General features: G+C 37.2%; 2 protein-coding genes across 12 annotated transcripts in view; both read left to right on the forward strand.

The window, feature by feature from the left end:
- LOC110102005 overlaps nucleotides 1–8,678 on the forward strand; it is a 38,525-nt gene extending 29,847 nt beyond the window's left edge. For 4 of the 5 annotated variants that reach the window (XM_020830134.2, XM_020830137.2, XM_020830135.2 and 1 more), the window contains 3 exons: nucleotides 1,054–1,145; nucleotides 1,242–1,395; nucleotides 8,125–8,678. In XM_020830134.2, the coding sequence (XP_020685793.1) occupies nucleotides 1,054–1,145; nucleotides 1,242–1,395; nucleotides 8,125–8,388 (510 nt within the window). In that variant the 3' untranslated portion in view covers nucleotides 8,389–8,678. Of the gene's footprint in view, nucleotides 1–1,053; nucleotides 1,146–1,241; nucleotides 1,396–8,124 lie in introns of those variants that run through there. The other variant, XR_002303764.2, reaches the window with a different exon arrangement.
- A 2,672-nt stretch (nucleotides 8,679–11,350) lies between these two features.
- The window catches only part of LOC110102002 (probable serine/threonine protein kinase IREH1), an 89,950-nt gene continuing 79,126 nt past the window's right edge, over nucleotides 11,351–22,174 (forward strand). For 3 of the 7 annotated variants that reach the window (XM_020830131.2, XM_028698814.1, XM_020830129.2), the window contains exons 1-6: nucleotides 11,351–12,275; nucleotides 15,530–15,591; nucleotides 15,712–15,900; nucleotides 16,047–17,405; nucleotides 18,137–18,309; nucleotides 18,624–18,858. In XM_020830131.2, the coding sequence (XP_020685790.1) occupies nucleotides 11,588–12,275; nucleotides 15,530–15,591; nucleotides 15,712–15,900; nucleotides 16,047–17,405; nucleotides 18,137–18,309; nucleotides 18,624–18,858 (2,706 nt within the window). In that variant the 5' untranslated portion in view covers nucleotides 11,351–11,587. Of the gene's footprint in view, nucleotides 12,276–15,529; nucleotides 15,621–15,711; nucleotides 15,901–16,046; nucleotides 17,406–18,136; nucleotides 18,310–18,623; nucleotides 18,859–22,174 lie in introns of those variants that run through there. The other 4 variants (XM_020830125.2, XM_020830126.2, XM_028698815.1 and 1 more) reach the window with 4 other exon arrangements.

Here is a 22,174-nt window from a genome sequence, read left to right on the forward strand (position 1 = left end):
TGAGGCTTACGCCTCAAAACGCCTTGAGGCTTACGCCTCGCCTCACGAATGAAAAACGCCTCAATACCCGAATACACAATTTTAAACATTGGTATAAGTGAAGCATGGTGTAAGATCAAGTCATAAATCAAGCAGAGGCAAAGGATTGAGCAAGTAGATTGAATAAGTATCTTATCTCACATCAAGGTTGGTTCAACTATAAGATTCTATTTTAACTATCCAATCTCCTATCTTGATATGTTGATAGCTTCTTAGCATTTAAATTCTGCCATTCACTAGGATTTTTATTACTTTTGATTCATTTATCTATATTTTCCATCTATGAAGATTTTTTTTTTTTGTTTTTTGATTAAACTTGTGCCTAGAATAGCGTTACCATCCTGTTAGAAAATATTTCTCTTTACAGGTAAATGAAATCATTTATCATTTGATAGGTCCATTTTTATGTAATTGACCACCATAGTTAATTGAAGTATGTGTTCATAAAATCACGAGTCATTATAAAATAAGGCTTCTATCACGCCTCTACCCTATTTTCTACGCAGATATGAATCATCATATAGTCCATCCCTTAAAAACTTGTATGGCCATTTAATTCCATCAGTAACTATCCTCATCTATATATCTATGTATACTTTTAGTAGTTCATCCATATTTTTAATAATTGATTCTTTAATCATATTTTAATTTAATTTGATAATTAGAAGCACTAATCATATGATTAATAAAGTACAAATAATTCACCACTTTTTCAACAAACGAATTTGATTAATTTGGTGACCTTTGGATCAGGGTTGACTTATAGATGTAAAAAATGGTTTCTTTTATGATTTATGTTTTGAGCTTATGATGAAACAATATCCTATTTACATCTTTCATCCCTATAGTAAAATCAGAATCTGCAGCTAATAACAACATAAAGATCTCAAGGACTTTTGTGTAATTTACAAGTACAAAGATGAATAATCTCCTTAGAGAATTTTATTTATTTTTTGTTTTTTTTTTCTAGAGCAGTCATTCTCATTATCATTGCTATTATTTGTTTACCTTCAGGCTCGCTATCTGCGCTTTCGTCAAATTCCTATTGATTGGGGATGGTGTAGGCCTCTGCAGTCTTTTATTTTTGTTTTTCAAACACACAACAGGTTGAGCTTGTTATTGGATCAATGTCACCTATAATTTTGTGCACTTCTTTAGCCATATTATATGTGAAAGTCATCCTGTGATTTGTATTGTTGCAGAATTGTTTTGGAGCGTCCAGAATATGGTTATGCTACCTACTTTTTTGAGCTTGTCGACTCTTTGCCTATCGACTGGCAGATCAGGCGGTTGGTAATGGCAATGAAGCTCACTAACTTTAGCAGGACAATTCTTCTTGAGAACAAACCATTAATTGTAAGATCTTCCAATTCCTAATACTCTTTTTTATTTTAATTTTTTTGCTAAACATCAAACATTTAATTTTATAAGGACCTCTCTGTCATTGCGAGTTGTCTCCCCAAATCTAGCATATATCAAGAGAAAATATGTGAGAAAGTTAAAATATTGTCCATGCATCTCTTCCATAGATCCATGATTTACCGTGCTTATAAAAAGGTGTTATGAAAAGCATGATTAAGAAGTAAAGCGAATTGATCCTTTAGCTCTGGCATTGCTTTCCTATGAAGTACATGAAAGTGTGCTTGTTGTGCTGTGTTGCACACCTTGCTTCTGCTCGGTGAGAAATCCTGGTTTGGTTTAATATCTTTTACAATGCTAGGCCCAAATGTTTTCTTTTCCTCACTTTGTATCATGATTCTTAATTGCGCAATTTGAAGATCCCCTTAACGCAATTTGGTATTTTTTCTTCTTGAGGCATTCACTGTTTTTAGAATTTTTCTAAAATTGTGACTGGCAAAGACAAAAGTGCAATGGGGCATAGAAAGGATCCGAGGAGGAGACAGTGTGTGCAAATTTACATAGGTGGAAATATGAAAATATGTGTTTATCTAAAGTGCATTTATTGCTAGAAGGTTGTTAAGGGAATGTTACAAGCATGAAGGATTGCTTTTCTGGCTTGCACAAAAATGTTGTACCATGTGGCAATGTGCCGGAGAAATAAAAAAAGAGATTTGAGCATATATGAATAAGGCAATGATCTCAAATCATTTGGCACAACGATAATTTGGTTATAAAATTGATTTGGATCTTATTATAGGAGTGAGCATGGAGGGAAAACTCTCATGATCTTTGCCACCAATATCAAGTAAAAGTTCAAGAGACCTATGGATTAATATATGATAAATTTGGAGTATGACAAGAAGTATGGCTAGTTTGTAGCTTAAAAATGTCTCTTGAGAATGCTAGAGAGGCGCATAGACATGTTTACATGGATATTCAATGGTTCTTCTATGAGAATGCCATTCCATTTAATGTTGCAACCTCTTATTTTTATGTCAATATGATATGTTCCATTGGTACTTATGATCAAGGCTTGAAATTGTTGTTGATTTATGATTTGAGAGCTTGGGTATTAAAGGAGGAGCTGAAAAGTACTAAATCATTTGGGAACTTTAATGGTCTTGGAGCATATTAGACATGTTGCAAGTATGGTAGGCCCTATGAACATGGACCCTGACAATGATAGTTGGGTAAAAAGGCAACTCGATGTACGGAGAAAACCTGTTGATACGCTATCAAAGAAGAGTCCAAATGTGTCATGAGGCATGCAAAGTTAAATGATTCTGCAGAGTCAAAGAATGATTAGTTGAAGAAGTGTTCCATCTTATCATCTCTGCAAAAATATCGAAAACTTCTGAAAACTGCAAATATCTGCAAGCTATTGCAAGAAACCCGTTGATCTGCTATCAGTAGGAGGCCCTAACTATGACGCTAAGTATGTGAAGTTGAATGATTCTTTGAATGATTTTGTAGAATAAAAGAATGAGCAGTTGAAAAAAATGTCTCATTCTATCATCGCTTCAAAAATACTGAGGCTTCTGAAGATATTTTGCATCATTTAAATGGGGAGCAAATATTTGGAGATCAAGCCTTGTCACCCGATGTCCTATATGTGCATCACAAATGCATAAAACATGCCCCTCAAGTATATTATTCTGGAGCCATAAAGGAAGCTTTCATGTATCATATGCATATCAGATACTAGGATGCCGCTGAGACATCAAAGATGACTTTGCACTTTGTCATATCAATTCTTTGAGGAGACTACCTTATGATGAGTTGAATACAAAGCAATCTAACGATGCACCAGCCGAGCCTTTGGTCTCATCAGATGATGATGCCTCATCTATTACAAAACGACATCATGTTGTTTGGATGTCCTTATCCAGTCTAAGCAAGGGTCGGTTGACTTATGAATCTGATCTCTAAGGATGAAAAGGAAATCATAAGGAAGCTTGCTGGACTAAGTGGTGTGCTTGTAACTTATCAATGGAAGCATAATGTAGCTTATGTCATTGTTGCTACAGATAAGGGCGGAGCCTACATCAAAACAACGAAGTATCTCATGGCTCTGTCAGATGATAATGCTACGATTCACCTATAAGTAGAACCAGGGAATTTGTAATAGAAATTGCAAACCACTGGTGGACTGAAGTGATAAATTCACGGGGCTATATCATTATATTGGGCAAATCAACTTGCTTACATGTGATAAATAGAAGACACCGATGCACATGCAATGCTTTTGTAGACAAAAGAACACTTTCACAGGCTGAATACCAAAGAAAATGACAATATGCAGTAGACGAAATGAGCTAAACTGCATCGTCAGTACATGAAAAATGAAGTTTAGCACAGCGCTACACCACCGAATCCGCAATACTCATGCAAGCTTACAAAAGTCTTTTGGAGATTCCCAAATGAAATTTGACTCATTTATCAACAGTGGTTATTTGTATAGTTGATAATCACAAAACACCCCTTTACACTGCATGCAAATATTTTGAAGTGCCCTCATACATACATGCATTTGCATAATAATCCTTTCAAGGCATGTCATTTGACATTGTAATCATATCTCAAAATGACCTCTCTGTGTATATTTGCAAGATGCCGAGGATTTCATTCTAGCATGTTACCTCGACATTGCTATTGCATACAAAAATGACCTCTAGCATGCATTCATAGGATGTATAGGGTTTCATTCAAGCATATCAATTGACATTATAATTATAATTTAAAATAATTTTTTGCATGTATTGGTAGGATGTAGGGGGTTTCATTCCAGAATGTCATTTGACATTGTAATCACATTAAAAAATACCCCCGCTTGCATTTATAATAAGCAGAGGGCTTCACTTAAGTACGTTTTTCAATATTATACTTACATGCAAAAATATGACGTGTACATGCATTATAATACACATAACCTTTACACGAACATGCAAGTATTCATGCTGATGCATATGTACACATGCATGTACAACATGTATATCATGCACCATACCTGTTAACGGCGAATGGCGCACCATGGCGCAACGGTCCCTTTGGAGCCATGACGCATAGCTCACGGTGCGGCACACACCATTTTGAACATGGCGCAAACTATATAAGAATTATAAAATAATAAGCATGAATATGAAATATCATTAAAAATAAAAGACAAGCTATCCTAGAGACAAAAAATCACATTTAAAGTCCTCACTCTTTCCTCCTCTCCTATAGTGTCCAATGTCTTCTAATCAAAGCATGCACTCATGAAGAAAACTTATACAAAGCATGCACTCATGAAGAAGTAGACTAACACTATTAACTATTACTAAAGATGATGAATACAATAATATGCCGAGCTGCCGGGGGTCCAAGGGGGCGCTGCCCCCCTGGCGGGGTTTGACCTGCTTATTTTTAAAGTTTGTAAGTCGTTTGTATGGAAATATACCTAGCGGTACCGATCATTTAAATAGCGGTACCGAGCATGTACCTAGTTGTACCGAGCATGTACCTAGCGGTACCGAGCATGTACTTAGCAGTACCGAGCATGTACCTAACGGTAACGAGCATATACATAGAGGTATCGTGCATGTACCTAGCGGCACCGAGCATGTACCTAGCGGTATTGAGTGTTTTTTTTTAATTTTAAGAGGTGTATGCCTCTAAATAATGGTTGTTAGTGAAACACTTCAACTAGCAATCAATAAGAATCATACCTGTTAAGTTGGAAATTCTTGTGAAAAATATTCATAAGTATAATGAAATTTAAAAATAATTTGGCGCGCTATTTTGTGTCGTGCGCCGTGCGCCGTGCGCCATGCGCCATGGCTCACGCGTCGCGCCGTACTCCATGGCGCGCGCTATTTTGCGCCATTGACAACTATGTCATGCACATTCAATGCATACATATAATTGTCGTATAAATATGTCCAACATGATATGTGAAAAAGCATACACCCGCATGAGCCCCGACGAGTGTATTGTAGGTACACATGACATCTGAGGATGTTCTACTGGTTAGGAAAGGAATTGAGATTTGAACCCAATTTTCTGCCGGCAAGTAGGCAGATCGAGTTGATAAGGTTCAATAAAAAAAAAATATAACAACCCATGAAAACTCCAATTATGGCCGTATTGATCGAAAATTTCAATCGAAGAAGACCACAAACATTTAAAATGCCAAAAAAAAATTCAAAATTCCAAAAATATTAGAACATAAGATATTTAAAATTACAATAATCATCAAACACTTATAGCACAAATACTCATCTACCCTTCACAACAATTTTTCGAGGTGGACAAATCCAAAAACTATTTCATCTTACAAAGAGTTGATGCCTAGTCAAGAATATCACTAGGATTCATTCTCAATCTATCCCTTGCCAGTAAGGACATGTCACGTGTCCTCTAACATGTAGTTTTGCCGCCAAATGGCACCACACTGTAGATTTTGCCGCTAAATGGCACCACATGTAAACGGTTATGACCGGGACCCTCTGAATTAGATGGTTTTGCTGTCGAATTGCACCATTATATTACGGTTATGGTTAGAGCCCGTATGTTCCCAAACGGTGCCACATTCTTGAGATATGAATCAATTAGATATCATCGATAGGGCACAAAGTCTTATGTTAGCTAAGGTGGATTCAAATTTATCCCCTGAGATAAATATTTACCTTAGTTCTACAAGGACCCTTGGACGAAGCAACTCATGGCTGCCAACAAGGATCTTTCTGTCAGGTTGGGTCGATTTCCTCCTATGACTAAGTAGCCCAGGGATCACAATGGCCCGGGACGACAGAACCATGGGATTTTGATCGGGCCCCCCACCATTTGCTCTAAGTGCAAGATGGTGAAATTTCAATTTTAAATATTAAATTCTCACATACCAAACCAATGTTGCTACTATACGTCAGATACCACGTATCTCTACGTATCTGCTTGACGACTAGCCTTAATCAAAAGTTCTCTCTCGTTATTGGGAGATGTAATCACTTATAGGGGCTTGCGCCTATAGGATCAGAACTAAGTCATAGCAAAATGAGGGCAAAATATTTGGGTAGTGTTTTATTTCAAACTCAATTTGACTTATGAAAATTTACCCCGGAACCTACTATTAAAAACTCTTCTCGGCGACCCGAAGAAAAAAGAAAGGAAGGGAGGGGTTTGCGGAGAGGCCATGGCGCAAATTTTCGGAGCCTACATATGTATAAGCTAGCCAAACAAATAGATATGATAAGTGAAGATTTAATTCAAGTGAAGTGCATTAAGGATGAAGATGAAAAAGTATTTTTATTAGAAGATGATATTCTACGAAGGTTGATGAGATATTTCGATAAGCTTTTCAATAAAGATTGTAAGAATACTATTGACTTTAGTGACCTTAACAACCTAAATGAAAATATATATTTTTGTTTTTATTTTCATATTAGTAAAACCAAAGTTAGAGAGGCTTTAAAAAGTAGGAAGTGTGGAAAAGCGGTTAGACTTGATAATATTCCAATAGAGGTGTAAAAACACTTAGGATTTCAAGTAATTTCTTGGCTTATAAAACTTTTCGATATTATTTTGAAGACTAAAAAGATGCTAGATGAGTGGAGGAGTGTGTTGATTCCAATTTTTAAGAATAAAGGTGATGCATAAGAGCGCTAATTATAAAAGGGTTAAGTTAATGTGTCATACTTTAAAAAAATATGGGTGTGAGTTATTGATCATAGGTTATAACATGATACTAATGTTTCTCAAAATCAATTTGGATTCATGCCAGGTAGGTCTACTCTGTAAGCTATACATTTATTAAGAGGTTCGATGGAGAAGTATAGAATGAATAAAGAGGATCTACATATGATATTTATTAATTTAGAGAAAAAACATATGACAAAGTCCCAAGAAAAATGCTCAGGAGAGTTTTAGAAAATAAAGGAGAAATCATTCTTATATTCAAGTCATCAGACTATATTATAACTTATTGCTGCTGAATTCTCATAGAGCTGCTCAGTCGTGGCTTTTCCATGCCGTCCTTTGAACCACACTGACCAAATGAACACTTGGAAGCCACATGTTCATCAAATTGAATACATTCCTTAATTGCATTAAAACCAGTGTCGTCTTTTCTGTCAAAATATATTGATGAGGTACAGTGATGATGCAATCTGACTATGCTGTAAGAAGTGCTGTTTCTGCATCATTGGTTAGATTATTATAGCTCTTCTTCCCTATTTTTTTCCCCTTCTTTGTTGATTAAATAGAATTGTACAAAAATGATTCATGTAGCCGACCCCATGTAGCAGAACGAAGGTTTAATATTGTTGTTGTAGTTGAATAAATAGAATCAATTGTCGTCACCATGCCCATTGAAGGTTAAGCATAATGTATATACCCTACATATCATGTTTCTTATTTAAAATTTTTTTTTTTTTGGGACATTTAGGCCATTTAAGGCAAACCCATACACAATGTATACACAAAGGCTTCGTTTGAGACAGCTTTCTTACTGCTTCATAAAGCAGCTTTTTAGTACAAAAACTAAAATTTTTATACTAGAAAACTACTTTAAGAAGCAAAAGAAAGTCGTCCCAAACTAAGCCAAAGACTCGAACCCAAGTCCTCTTAATTGGAAGCCTAAGCTCTCAACCGACAGGCTAAGGTGAGCTATATTCTTATTTAATTTTAGCTCTTCTATGTTTTTTAAAGGTTGGGGAAGATCTGTCAGAAGGAGAGGCTCTTGTTCTGGAAGCCTATGGTTGGGCACGGAATACTGGGTTTGGAACATTGCTCAACTACCGCGACAGAGTCGTCCACGACAGGAGAAATGTGATTCTTTCGGAATGGAGGGCTAAGATTGGAAAGTTGCTAATGAATGGATATACTGGTGGTCGCATGGTGCTCGCTAATTTTCCTAAGAAAGTTGTGGAGTACTTAGGGAATCTTAGTTCAGAAATCAAGATGGAGCTCTGAAAATTGCTCTCCTGCTTGTGTAGATTCAGTCATGCAATATATAGACTTGCACTTGTTTTATTCTTTTCATGCCTGAATAGATCTATCTGATTCTGTCTATTGTAAGTAAAGATATGTAACTTATTTGTACTATTGTTGTAAATTGGATGAGTTTTACTTGTGAGCTTCTCTGGACTTATTAATGGGTAAAGAAATGGGATCCATGATGCTTTTGGATCACTAACATCTAAAATATTTCATGTACATTATTAACATGTAATATTTAGTAGAATACATATCTATTTAGACCATCTTAGCCAATTTATGTTCACATCTATTTAATTTTTTATTTATTTATGAAGAGTGATAAATTTCAATCATTTTCAAGTTGTGATATTTTATACCGTCATTGATATGCAACTTTGAGAGTTGAGTAATTAAAATTGACGTTAGTGCTATTTGTTGCAACAAGAGTTGAAAGATTATTTTCTGCACTACTATAAAGAATCAAATATGAAATTGAATTGAAGTTAGCTTTAGTCGGTTATGTTAACAAAAAAAATATTAGATTGTATGATAATAAAATAATAATTTAAGTCTTCTAGAATATAAAAAATAGATATAATAAATTATAAGTTTTTGTTATCCTTTATTTAATATTTTATCTTTGAAAAAAATGAATATAACAAAGCAATTTCTAGAACTATGGCCCCAAGCCACAATGAAAAAAAGTAAGAAATTTTTTGAAAAAAATGAAATTAGGCCACTGCTTAAAACAATTGACTTCCTATCCTACTCCAAACAGTTGCACAAAGTACATTTTTAGGCTTGAACCACCAATTCCATTATTTAAGGAGAATAATTATAGAAGATCTCTTAATTGCATCATTCTATTTGTATTAATAAATAAATTAGTGGAGCGATTTGTCTGGTTAATTCCGTTAACGAACAAGACGTCAGCCTGCTAACTAGCTATATGAAGTTCAACTTGCGCGGCCAGCTTCTTAGAGGGACTATAGCCTTTTAGGCCACGGAAGTTTGAGGCAATAACAGGTCTGTGATGCCCTTAGATATTTTGGGCCGCACGCTCGCTACACTGATGTATTCAACGAGTATATAGCCTTGTCCGACAGGCCCGAGTAATCTTTAGAAAATTTCATCGTGATGAGTATAGATAATTGCAATTGTTGGTCTTCAATGAGGAATTCCTAGTAAGTGCGAGTCATCAGCTCGCGTTGACTACATCCCTACCCTTTGTACACACCGCCAAAGAGAATAAAAAATAAATAAATTGTTAGCTTAACAGTCTGTGTAAACTTGAGTGCTTAATATAGTAGTTAAATGAGACCATAAGTTCTGTTAGTTTTATATACCCTTTCTATCATGTGATATATGATATCAATGAAATGAACTAAGGTTTCGCTTATGACGACTTTCTTATTATTTTTTAAACAATTTTTTAGTTTAAAAATTAAAACTAAAAAGCCGCTTTAAATAGTAAACAATTCATCCCAAATGAAATCTAAGTTCCCCACTAATGTAAGTCTCCCACCTCAATCATCCATTTTTAGAGTTTTTGACAAGTTTAAAACTATCATTTATCATTATCTTTTTTCGAGTTTATAACATTGGTGCGCTTATTGTCCTCTCCTCCACCAAGCATTTTTTTTGTATGTCCATCACCCAATTTCTCCACCAACCCTATGCCATGGTGCTTGATTTCCTACCATCTCGCAACCCTATGCAACAATCAATTGTTTGCCTAGCTCTTCTTCCCATCTCATCATTTTTTAACAGTTTCGGCAATCTCTCATAGTCCAAACTTGTCTTCATCTTGTACTAACTAAACCTTCCTAATTCCATTCCAACTCGCACTAATCTAATTTCAGAGGCCTCAAATTCTTAGACATTTGAGCTTAAGCTAGATCTACGTAGATTCACCCAAATGCCATCTAATTTCGTCTCTCACAACTGCCCCATACCTCATCAAGGTTGATTGTATGTGATTAAGCAAATGGGATTGGCGTCGTGCAAATACGTGCAAGATGAGATCTCGACTACGTAGATGATATTTGGAGGCTACGATATTTTTAATGATATTTAAAGTTTTAAGGGTTATGTGAGTAATTAATGATTTATATGTTAGATATGTAATTTGAAGAATTTGGATGCTAGGTATATTGAAATCCTCCTAAATATAATAGATAGATTAATAATTTTTATTTAATCTCTAGGCTTAATAGTTAATTAAATGAGCCATACTTAATTTTGCAGTCCTTAAGAAAAGTATGTAATATGGAATGAATTGAAATTTTGTTTTGATTAGGGGTGTCAATTTTGAGTCACGGGTTGGGTTCGGGTCGAACCCGAAGCTAAACCGGCACCAATCTGGTCAACCCGAACCCGACCCGTTTTTGCAAACGGGTTGATTTTTTGGACCCGAACCCGACCCGCTTCGAGTTCGGGTCAACCCGATAGGACCCGTTATCCAATGCGGGCAGCGGCGCGGGTTCGCAACTTCGCATTTCGCAGCGCCAGCGGGACGCAGTGGGTTCGGCCGTTCGGCGGTTCGCAGCGTGATGAGGTGCGGCGGGCAGCGGCAGCGGCGCAGCGGGCCAGCATCAGTGGCGCAGCGGCCAGTTCCAAGCGAGCAGTTGCGCGGCGGGCATAAGCGACGCGCGATGCGCCTCGCGAAGCGACGCGCGATGCGACTCGCGAAGCGACGCGCAGTCAGGCTCGGACTCCGTGCGGCAGCTTCGGTCAACCCCGGTCAGTGCGGGCAGCGGGTCATTCCGGGTTATTTCCGGGTTTTCGGGTCAACCCGAACCCGACCTGAGTTTGCAAACGGGTTGAAAACCTTAACCCGAACCCGGTCGGATTCGGGTTCAGATTAACATGAACCCGAAATTTTCGGATCGAATTTTCAGATCGTGTCTAATATTGACACCCTAGTCTTGATATTGTCTTCCGCTACTATACTCTGTAAAAATTTACCACCATTGCCGCCAGGATCTGGTGGAGAGATTATTACGTGCGCGGCATCCCAATCCGGATAGCCACCCAATGCATTTTATATCGTCTTGATCATTTTTCCCACCGAGGAGCATTCAGTTGCCTCCGGTATGGCGACTTGCTGCTGCGGAAGCGTGGAGACGGGAGAGTCCGGAGAACGAGATCAAGTGTGAGCAGGAGTGAGAGGGAGTGTGCGAGAGAGGCCGTGATGGGGTTCAAAGGGAAGTTCTTCTCGTCAAAGAAGTCCTCCGACTCTTCCAGCCCTGATGGGGGCTCGAGCAGCCCCCGACCTAACACTTTCGGTTCGGCTTCCAGATTCGAGAAGAAGAAGGTCCGATCTTTTCGGGAAGAGCCTCCTTTAACCTCCTTTAGCAGCGGCCGCCGCACCACCGCTAAGGATCTGGCAAAGGTTCAGCAGCAGAAGAAGAAGGAGAAAGAGAAGGAGGAGGGGGGGAATGAGAGTGATCAGAAGGGGAAGGCGGCGGTCAAGCCCTCGTCAACCAGTGGCGCTTCTTTCTCTCCGAGGAAAATTTGGAAGGGGACAGGGAAAGTGACGGGCTCGTCGCTTTCACCTATCCTGGCCTCCTCCCTCGGGTTGAACCGCATCAAGACGAGATCAGGGCCGCTGCCGCAGGAGGTTTACCGGGAGAACAGGGTCACCGGAATTGGCAGCAGCAACCTTAGAAGGGAGGGGAGCTGCTCAACTTCCTCTTCGTCGGCCACGGCTATGTCGTCCTCTTCGGCTCTTTTAGGAGCTGGGAAGGTCAGCATGAAGAAGTATGATGCTCGGGGGCTGAAGGAGGTTCGAGAGGCGCATGTCAGCTCGTGGGCTGATCAAGAGAGGAGTCAGCCTGATCGTACTCTGCCGAATGGAGCAACATTGGGTGCTTCTATAGGCATGCTTTTTTTCCCTTCCTATGCTGATTATCTTTATGAATTAAGTGCAGTTATGGGGGTTTTCCTACTTTCAATGCTGGTTGCCAGTTGCCACCGTCTATACAATTTAAATTGTTGCTATTATTGGTAATCCATGAGAATGATTGCAAATTTGTGCACGAAAGTATGACTTTCACTCGGCATCCACCATTGAAATAACTCAGTATTCTGCTATTTTTGTAATATGCGAGAATGTTTTCTAATTAATGAAGGATGATCAAATAATGTTGTAGTTCTATTCAAGGAGAAATTATTCTATGCGCAGTCCGGACGTAGCTCTACGTCCGAACTCCAATAAAATGTTGACACGTGCAGCCCGACGACCCGACACGGTCCACTAGTCCAATGATGAACATATTTAAACCCGGTCCATGAAAATTTTAAAATCACGGCATTCAAAAAGTCCTGGCATTCGGTCTTGCTTTTCATCGTCGATTCCTTTCAGCTTCTCAGTTCAGGTGCTCTTCATCTTCGAACAAGGATCACTATCTTCTTCTAGGATAAATTATTACATGCGGACGCTAAAGTTATGGTTAGATTTATCTTCATTGGATATGTTGAAATGCTGAAACTATTGGTTATGTAAATGGTTTATATAAAATACTTGTTAGGGTTTATGAAAAATTTATGTTAAAAATGATTTTTTTCTTTAATACAAACTATGTATTGCTGTGTATTACTGTGTATTGTTGTGTATTGCTGCTTATTATTGTGCATTGCTATATATTGCTGTGTATTAATGTGTATTGTTGTGTATTGCTGTTAATTGAGTTGTGTATTGTTGTGTATTGCACAACTGTTTATTATGGATATTATGATGGAAATATTGTTAATCCCTGTACATGTTGCAGATTTATGTTCTAAAGATCACTTTTCGTTGTATAATATTAACATTTAGAGATATTTGCAACTCTTTGGTTAATGGCTAGGATTTTGTGGACATATTAAAGGAATTACATCTACATCAATTTCTGGAGATCCCTGTCTACCAGCAGCATGTTCCCCTAATATTCATGTTGTCTTCATTATGGGATATGCCAAGGCAATGCTTCATCCTCAAGGGTCATGAGCTATCATTCATTGTAGATGATGTGACTCTTATTATTGGATTGCCAAACAGAGGTGTTGCATTCAATATGATATGAAAAGTGAGACACCATCAACATATAATGCAATCGATATTAAACATGAGATGTCAAGAATCGAAAAATCAGCTCCATTTGCCCTTGTCGTCAATGAATTTATCACATTTATGTTGTCCAATTTATTTTTTCTATTTCATAACTATAGAACTCTGACCAGGCTAGTTGTTGTTGCATATAATACAAGATATTCGGGTGGCTAATTTAGGAAGGATTATATTAGGACAATTATGCATTATTATATAATTATTTATTTCCTTATTAAGATATCTTGTATAGATTTATAAATAGAGATAGTTTTGTATAATAAGATTAAGTCTTTTCCCACTCCAATTCTCTGAATTTAACATGGTATCAGAGCCTTCATTGCCTTTAGTGACCTTAGCACCGTAAATGAAAATAAAGATTATTATTTTTATCGGTGTATTACTAACACCGAAGTTAGAGAGACTTTAAAGAAAATGAAGTGTGGAAAAGCTGTTGGACATGATGATATTCCAATAGAGGTGTGAAAATACTTAGGAGATGAAGGAATTTCTTGGCTTACGAAAATTTTCAATATTATTTTGAAGACTGAAAAGATGCCAGATGAGTTGAGGAGTGTGTTGATTCCTAGTTCTAAGAATAAAGGTGATGCACAAGAGTGTATGAATTATACAAGAATTAAAACTTTGGGAGAAAGTTATTGTGCATAGGTTACGACATGATACTAATGTTTCTCTAAATGAATTTTGATTCATGCCGGGTAGCTCTACTATGGAAGCTATACATTTATTGAGATGGAGAAGTATACGGAAAATAAGAAGGATCTACATTTGTAATTTATTGATTTAGAGAAAGCTTATGATAAAAGTTCTAAGAGAAGTGCTATGGAGAGTTTTAAAAAAGAAAGAGGATAATAATGCTTATACTTAGCTTGCAGTATTATTAACTAATTGGTTTATATTGATTGAGTTTTTCAATTGTAAAACCCAAGAGTCAAATTTGGACCCAAAAAAGGCTAAATTGGGCAAGTTTATTGGCTCATTACTAATTTTGATAGATTTTATGATTTTATTATCATTTTTTAAATTTTGCTTGAATATAATAAGTGTAATCATTACTTATCCTCAATTAGACTTTAATTTTTTGATAAATTGGAATATATGTGTGGACTTCTTAATATAGGCTTGAACTATGCAAGCCTTGCTTAGCTTGCTAATGTTCTTGTCTTGACGATTCAACACCCAATATCTTGAGTATTCAACACAGGGTTTTCAATATTCTCAAAACTCTAAACTGCTTCAAAATTTGCTCGAGGTATGTATCGATACAAAATAGACTTGCTAAATTTTGAATCAACCTATTAATAGACCTCTCAACTTAGGCCTTTTTATACTCAATTTTGAGTTAGAGGCTTGCTTGAAATGTGATTTGAGGTTACTTAAAAAATATATATTGTATTATATTTTTATGCTTGTTTGTGATTTCAACATGTAACTTGGTGGTTAAATTTTAATTTTGCTCACATAGGGTATATGCTTAAACTTCTATTAGGATTATACATATTTTTTAAATTTATTTTACTTTCAAATAAGATTAATTACGGTCAACTTGAACTCATTTTGAGTTGAATTGGTATCAGCTCTTTTTAAGTTAAGATGACTTGACTCAATATATTTTGATTTTGAGTCGAGTTTGAATCATCCTGGACTCATTTATTTATTTAGATTCTCATTTGTTTCGCCCAAATCAACTTAATGCCAACCTTTGGATTCAACACGAATAGCTTGAGGATTCACTGGTATCTTTTATCACATTTTCTTCCTATTTTCTACTATTTTTTACAAATCCGTTGTCTGCCTTTCATCATGGTAGTTGCACCTTTCTCACAAGTATTGCACTGCTAAGAAAATGCATATTTTCTTTCCATCAATTTCTTCACTTATGGAAAATATCTTAGATTTGCTTTTACACAGTTTTATTCGGTTCCACTTCCTTTTGTCAACTTGTAGATGTGCCGGATGCTACTAATGTATGCTGTAATTAGACATTTGGGGTTCTGTATATTGATTTTGCCAAATTCTGCCCAGGAAAAAATTACCAGTCTCATAAAGGTTTTAAGAACGTTGCTAGTCGTGCTTCTGAAGCAGAGGTAAAAAACAATTTTACCTGCATCAATAGGTGTGCTGAATGTGAATTTCTGTTTTGTAAATTTCTCTTGATTTGCAATTAATTAGCTTGACAGCTAATAAATGATGATCTGTTTTTGCAGCAGTTTCGATATGATTCCTTTGAACCACCAGAAGAGTCTGAATCTCCTCGTTTTAAATCCATAATGAAGGCAACAAATGCACCTAGGAAGAGACTTCCTGCAGATATTAAAAGCTTTTCGCATGAGTTGAACTCTAAGGGTGTAAGGCCTTTTCCATTTTGGAAGTCCCGAAACATCTATAACCTGACGGTAATCCTCCATAATACCTTTTTTTTGTCGATATGAACTGTTATTTTTATGTTTGTATTTGTTTCTAAGCATCTGACATATGCGCAGGAGAGTTTACTTTTTGTTTCGCTGTTTGTAATTTTTAGTTTTTGTTCTTCTTGTATTAGGAGGTGTTAAAAGATATTCAGATGAAGTTTGAGAAGGCTAAGGAAGAGGTAAACTCAGAACTAGCTATTTTTGGGGGTGATTTGGTTGGCTTGCTGGAGAAGAGTGCAGAGACTCATCCAGATTGGAAGGAACCATTAGAAGATTTACTGGTGCTTGCCAGGAGCTGTTGTGTTATGACTCCTGGGGAGTTTTGGATCCAATGCGAAGGCATAGTCCAGGATTTGGATGATCGACGTCAAGCTCTCTCCATGGGGGTACTGAAGAAGCTCCACACTCAGATGCTTTTTATTCTGACAAGATGCACTAGGTTGCTTCAGGTCCACAAGGAGAGTGTTTTTGCTGAGGATGAGGTTGTTTTGGACATTCGACAATTGCGCTCACTTGATAAAAATATTTCATCTGGTAAAGACAGTAAAAGCGCCAATGCTGCAAGGGGTTCTAAAGTGGCTGCTGCTTCGAGGAAGTCTTACTGTCACCAGTATAATTTGAAACTGAGAAGTCAGGAGATAAAACCTTCAGATTATTTTTCAACATTTGAACCTGTTTACTTGAAGGAAGAGGATTCACCTTCAAGAAGGGAACGCATTACTTCTTGGAAACCTCTCCCTTCTTCCGTAAAAAAACAGAAAGAAACCAGTTCTATGGAAAACTCTTCTTTTAAGAAAGTGCAGACAAAAATTAAGAGAGAAGATGCATATTCTGACATGGGAACAGTTAATCCACCTGAGGTAGTTGGTATTGGAGATGCAAATGTGCGTCCTTCTGCTCCATCCACACATAAGCACGATGTTTCCTGGGGTTACTGGAGTGATCAACAAAATCTTTCTGGAGAGGGTTCAATAATGTGTCGTATATGTGAGGAGTACGTTCCAACTTTATATGTAGAGGATCATTCAAAAATCTGCGCAGTTGCTGATAGATGTGATCAAAAGGGTTTAAGTGTTGATGAGCGTCTTCTTAGAATTGCTGAGACTTTAGATAAAATGATAGAATCTTATTCGCAGAAGGAAATCCCTAATTCAGCTGGAAGCCTGGATTTTGCTAAAGTATCGAATTACAGTAATACTGAAGAATCTGATGGCCTTTCTCCAAAGCTAGGTGATTGGTTTAGTAGAGGATCGGCTGATTTGATTGACTGCTGCCAGGAGACTGATAATTCGGATTTCTTGGATGACTTGAAAAGCCTTCCATCCATATCATGTAAAACACATTTTGGTCCAAAGTCTGATCAAGCAATGGCTTCCTCATCTGGTGGTAGCATGACTCCAAGATCACCATTAGTTACACCAAGAAACAACTTTATAGACATGCTTTTGGCTTTTAGGAGTGCAATATCTGAAAGTGAGGATCTTCCCCAGGTAGTAAACTTTATATTGCTTCTTTCTAGCCATTATAAGCATTTATGATCTTTATAAGACTTGTATGATCTCAACTGTGTAACTCGGGAACTATTGGGAAAAAACTATGCAAATGTGGTGTTTGTGCATGTTTCTTCTGACCAATGTGGACTTTAAAGTGTCCCGACTCCCCGCCAGATCCAGTGCCTTTTTTCTGTAATTGAACACAAAAACTGTCATCCAGCTGATTTTACTTGAAATCTTTTTGATTTATTTTTCTTTTGCTCTCATCCTTTAACCATTAGTGAATTTTGACATTGTGGATCCACTCATTATTTATCCAAATCGAGGAAAGTCAAGGTTATGAATTTTGTTTGAAGGAAAAAAGATCAATCTTTGAAGGTCTTTGTTTCATTTGTGGTATGGTACTATTTTATATATTGTTAAGCTGGGCCTTATTTTTCCCCCTGATTTCTGATATCCTAACACTATACTGGTCCAAAAAATTTTCATTATTTTCCATGACATGAAAAATATTTGAATCTGGAGGTTTTCCAGTTGATGAAACACATTGTTGTCATTGACATGCTTTAAGGGAGAATCTGACCCTCCTTTCATAAGCATTCTGTCCTGATCATCATTATCCTTATCTTCGATGATTTTGGGCTTGGGCTTTATGAATCCTTATCCTCTATTTATTCATCATGAGTTCCTCATCAAGTTTTTAAATTTATTTATAATCTGTAATGTAGATAGCTGAGCTTGCTGACATTGCCCGCTGTGTTGCAAATACGCCTATTGATGAAGAGAGGTCTCTATCATATTTGGTCTCATGGATGGAAGATCTGCAAGAGGTTATCAATCATCGGAAGCTCGAGGCACTCACTGTACAGACATTTGGAACACGCATTGAAAAACTTCACCAGTGAGTTGACTTTCTCTTCTCCAGTTCTTTTGTATGTATCTGTGTTTCCATGTCTGTGTTTTTACTTTTTTTCATCATTATGCATGCATATAGAGAAGGCACATGTATTTGTCCTTACATGCACATGTAGAAATATAAATAATTAACAACTGCGAGCCTATACCTGCACACTGTCAAGAGCTTGTGCTGCATGGATATGTATTTTACTATAATGTTGAACTACTTTTGGATTTTACTAGCGATTTTGAGAGCTTTTTGTCTGGCTGGGAAAGCTTAAAAAAATTTCTGTTTTCGTTCTGTTTCTTTATTTGTAGGGAAAAATACCTTCAGCTCTGCGATGCAATTGACCTTGAAAAGTTTGATGTAACAAATACTATAATGGATGAGGAAGATGTAGCGCGTAGCCTACGGGGAAGTCCTGTTCACCCTATTAATAAGGACCGCACATCTATTGATGATTTTGAGATCATAAAGCCAATTAGCCGTGGAGCATTTGGCCGGGTTTTCTTGGCCAAGAAAAGAACGACAGGAGACCTATTTGCCATAAAGGTATCTTCATGTTGTCTACTTTCTCCAGAATTTTTTGGTAATGTTTATGCTCTTTCAAACCATTTTCAGGAGTTGATTCATTGTACAAACTGTTGTTTTTCAAGTTACTTTCTATTTTTTAACTTTTTTTGTCTATCAACATCAATATCTATGCCTCTAACATTTTTCAGGGCCCCAATACTAATTGCATTCATTTGAGTTTAAAGTCTTGATTGTTAGCAAAATCTTCCCTTTGATGTCAGTTGGTTTTTGCTTTCTTTATTGGAATTCTATGTTTGAAAGCAATGGTTTGTTGCATTCTCACATACCAAATCAACTTATAGGGATCCTATGTATCATTTAAGTTTGAATTCTTCCTTTTTTGTTCTTAATACTCAACCATGTTGACCTTTATATAAAATCCAGAAGAAACAAAGATGAAAATCCCGTAAATCATACCTGTAAACCATCGGATCCTCAAAATCCTGCTGAAATCACGCTGGCAGCGCCGATTCACGTCGTATCTCCGCACCTCCTGCGCGAAAACCGGTCTCGATAGCATCCCGGATCGCGCCTTTAAAACGAGAGGGCAGCCCCCTCATTCGGGGATCTGACGACACTCTCTGCTTCTCTTCTCTCGTTCGCTTCTTCCCACGGCTCTCCACGCTCGACTCCACACAAGCTCTTCTTCTCCTCCCAAAATCCACGACCTCTCCTCCATCTCCACTGAAGCCGACGACACAACTCCCGATCCCAGAGAGAGAGAGAGAGAGAGAGAGAGAGAGAGGGAGTTCTTCCTACATCCTCCGACCAAATCCCGAGCCACCTCCACATCCCACCGAACTCCAGAGCCGGCCGAACCCAACAACTGAGCTCCTGCCTCCTCCGACTGCCTGTGCCTACCCCAAGCCGAGAGAGAGTGTGTGTGAGAGAGAGGGAGAACTCCACCTGGCCGGCGCCTCCTCTGCCTGACTTTGCTCACTCGACCGCATTCCCTTCTCTGTTGGATCGGAAGACAACAGGAGCTCGTGCCGTGAAGGTAACTTTATCCCTTTCGCACACTACTTTGGCCAAATCCCATAAATCCGCCTACCCGAGGGATTTCAAAAAGAAAATATAAAATAAAATATATTAAATAAATGTTTAATTGAAATTATTTTAATTGATTATTATTATTTTTAATTAGTTATAATTATTATAATTAATTATAATTAACTTTAATTAAATTATTATAATTAGTCTAATTAATTATAATTATTTTTTAATTGAAGTAAATTTTAATTAATTATAATAATTTTTTAATAATTATTTTATTATAATTTATTAAAATTAATTAATATTAATTAGCTATAATTAATCTATGATTATTATAACTAATAGTTTTAATTAATTTTAATAAACCTTAATTAATTATAATTAATTATAAGCAACTAATTAAAAATAATTTAATTAATTAATTATAATTAATTAATATTAATTATAATTAATTCAAAAAGAGAAGGGGAAAATCTCCTTCCGTCTTCCTCCTCTCAATCCACATGCCGAAACCGTCAAGCCCGCGAAGGTAAGGATTTCCTAAACTCAGATTGTCGCTTCCGTTGTATGCGGCGGATCGGAAAATCGCCTATACACGCCTTTATTGCGTGTGGTGGGATGGGACCCCGGTTCGATGCCTACGACGAGGCGGGCAATCACCTAAACTCTACTTCGGCGTTCGTGGCGCACCAGAAAACCTCCTATCCACGCCTTTATTGCGCGTGGTGGGATGGGACACTGGTGCGGCACCTACGGCGAGGCGGGGTCACTTATAAGTACCCCCGAGCGGGGGGAAAGCAAACTCTTTTAAACAGGTACTGTCAAAGACCCTATACACGCCTTTATTGCGCGTGGTGGTAAGAGAAATCATGGCCGCGGTTTCCTCGTCCGAGGACACCTACCATACACGCCTTTATTGCGCGTGGTGGGAAAGACCCAGTTTTCTCGTAGTTTTCCCCTAAACGGGGGAGACGCCGGGAGGTTGCCGAAATTTCGGGTGAAAACGAGATTGTACCTGGACTCATTTGAACTCAAAAAGACACTAAGTGAACTCAATCTAAACTTGAATTTAAACTCAAAGACCACAGAGGACCTTTATTTGGGACTTGAACTAGAACAAGAACATGAACTCGAACTGAACTCAGGCTCGGATTTATTTGGACTTGATTTGAACAATCAAATGAATTAAATTCAAAATTGAACAAAAGACACTAAGAACTTGGGATTCAATATGAGAACAAGAACTTGAGTTTGCTATTTGAACTCAAGCAAGGACTTGAACTCAGCTAGACTACAAGAAGCTTGAACTTGAAGGCAATACAAAGGATGTGCTTGAACTCAAACTCAAATAAAGAGTAGAGGACTTAAACACTCATAAAGATTTGAACAATTTGAACTTGAGAAAAAAAAAAAAAACTCAATGTAACTACAAAGGACATAGAACTTGAATTTGATACAAGGAATTTGTGAGACTTGAATCGTATGCAGAAGAATACAAGTGGAAATCGTGGCAAATTGAGAAAACTTACAAATACCACTTATTCATAAATGATGAAGAAATTCTATACAATTGAGTTACTTGAGATAAGCAATGAACGATAAAGAGATGCATTCATAACAAAATAGAGCTTGATTGGAATTGAACTCAAGCAAAGATTTGAGTTGGACTATAGTGAACAAATGCAAGAGCTATGAATCTTGAACTTAAGTACGAACCTAACTTAATCAAATTCATATCACATGACGATGAATTTGAACTTGTACGGATCTTATGGAATATAGCATCATGCGTACGATAAATATATGATTAACAGAACAATGAGCTCCTAATTACATGCAACTATTAAACACAAAGCTCATGACGAATAGAGAACTCGCAAGCGTGTTTTGTTAGCAAGCAACAGAAGAACAATAAACTGAAATGGAGCTTGATTTGAATGATAATATGAAAGCTCAAATGGAACGCAAAGTGCTAGTTCAAAGCTCATGCAAGCAAGCAAGGACTTAGGGGATGCAAAATACCTAACTTGTCACTCATGAACAACAAATTCAACTTGATTGCCAAAGTTGATTCAAAGTTTCTTCCATGAACATCATTGTAATGATGATCGCTAGTGCTACAAGACTCTCAAATCATCCATGAGTCAGATTATATAAACTTCATGCAGTGAATGTTATGACTTCTACCTAATCAACAATGATGAACACATGAGTAAATATAGTAGTTGACTACGCATACTGAAGGGGAAAACATAATGAACATGATAGATAATTGATGAATGCGTGGGAAGGGCATCAACAA

This window comes from Dendrobium catenatum, unplaced genomic scaffold (genome assembly GCF_001605985.2).
Source record: "Dendrobium catenatum unplaced genomic scaffold, ASM160598v2 fragScaff_scaffold_1148, whole genome shotgun sequence".
NCBI lineage: Eukaryota > Viridiplantae > Streptophyta > Magnoliopsida > Asparagales > Orchidaceae > Dendrobium > Dendrobium catenatum.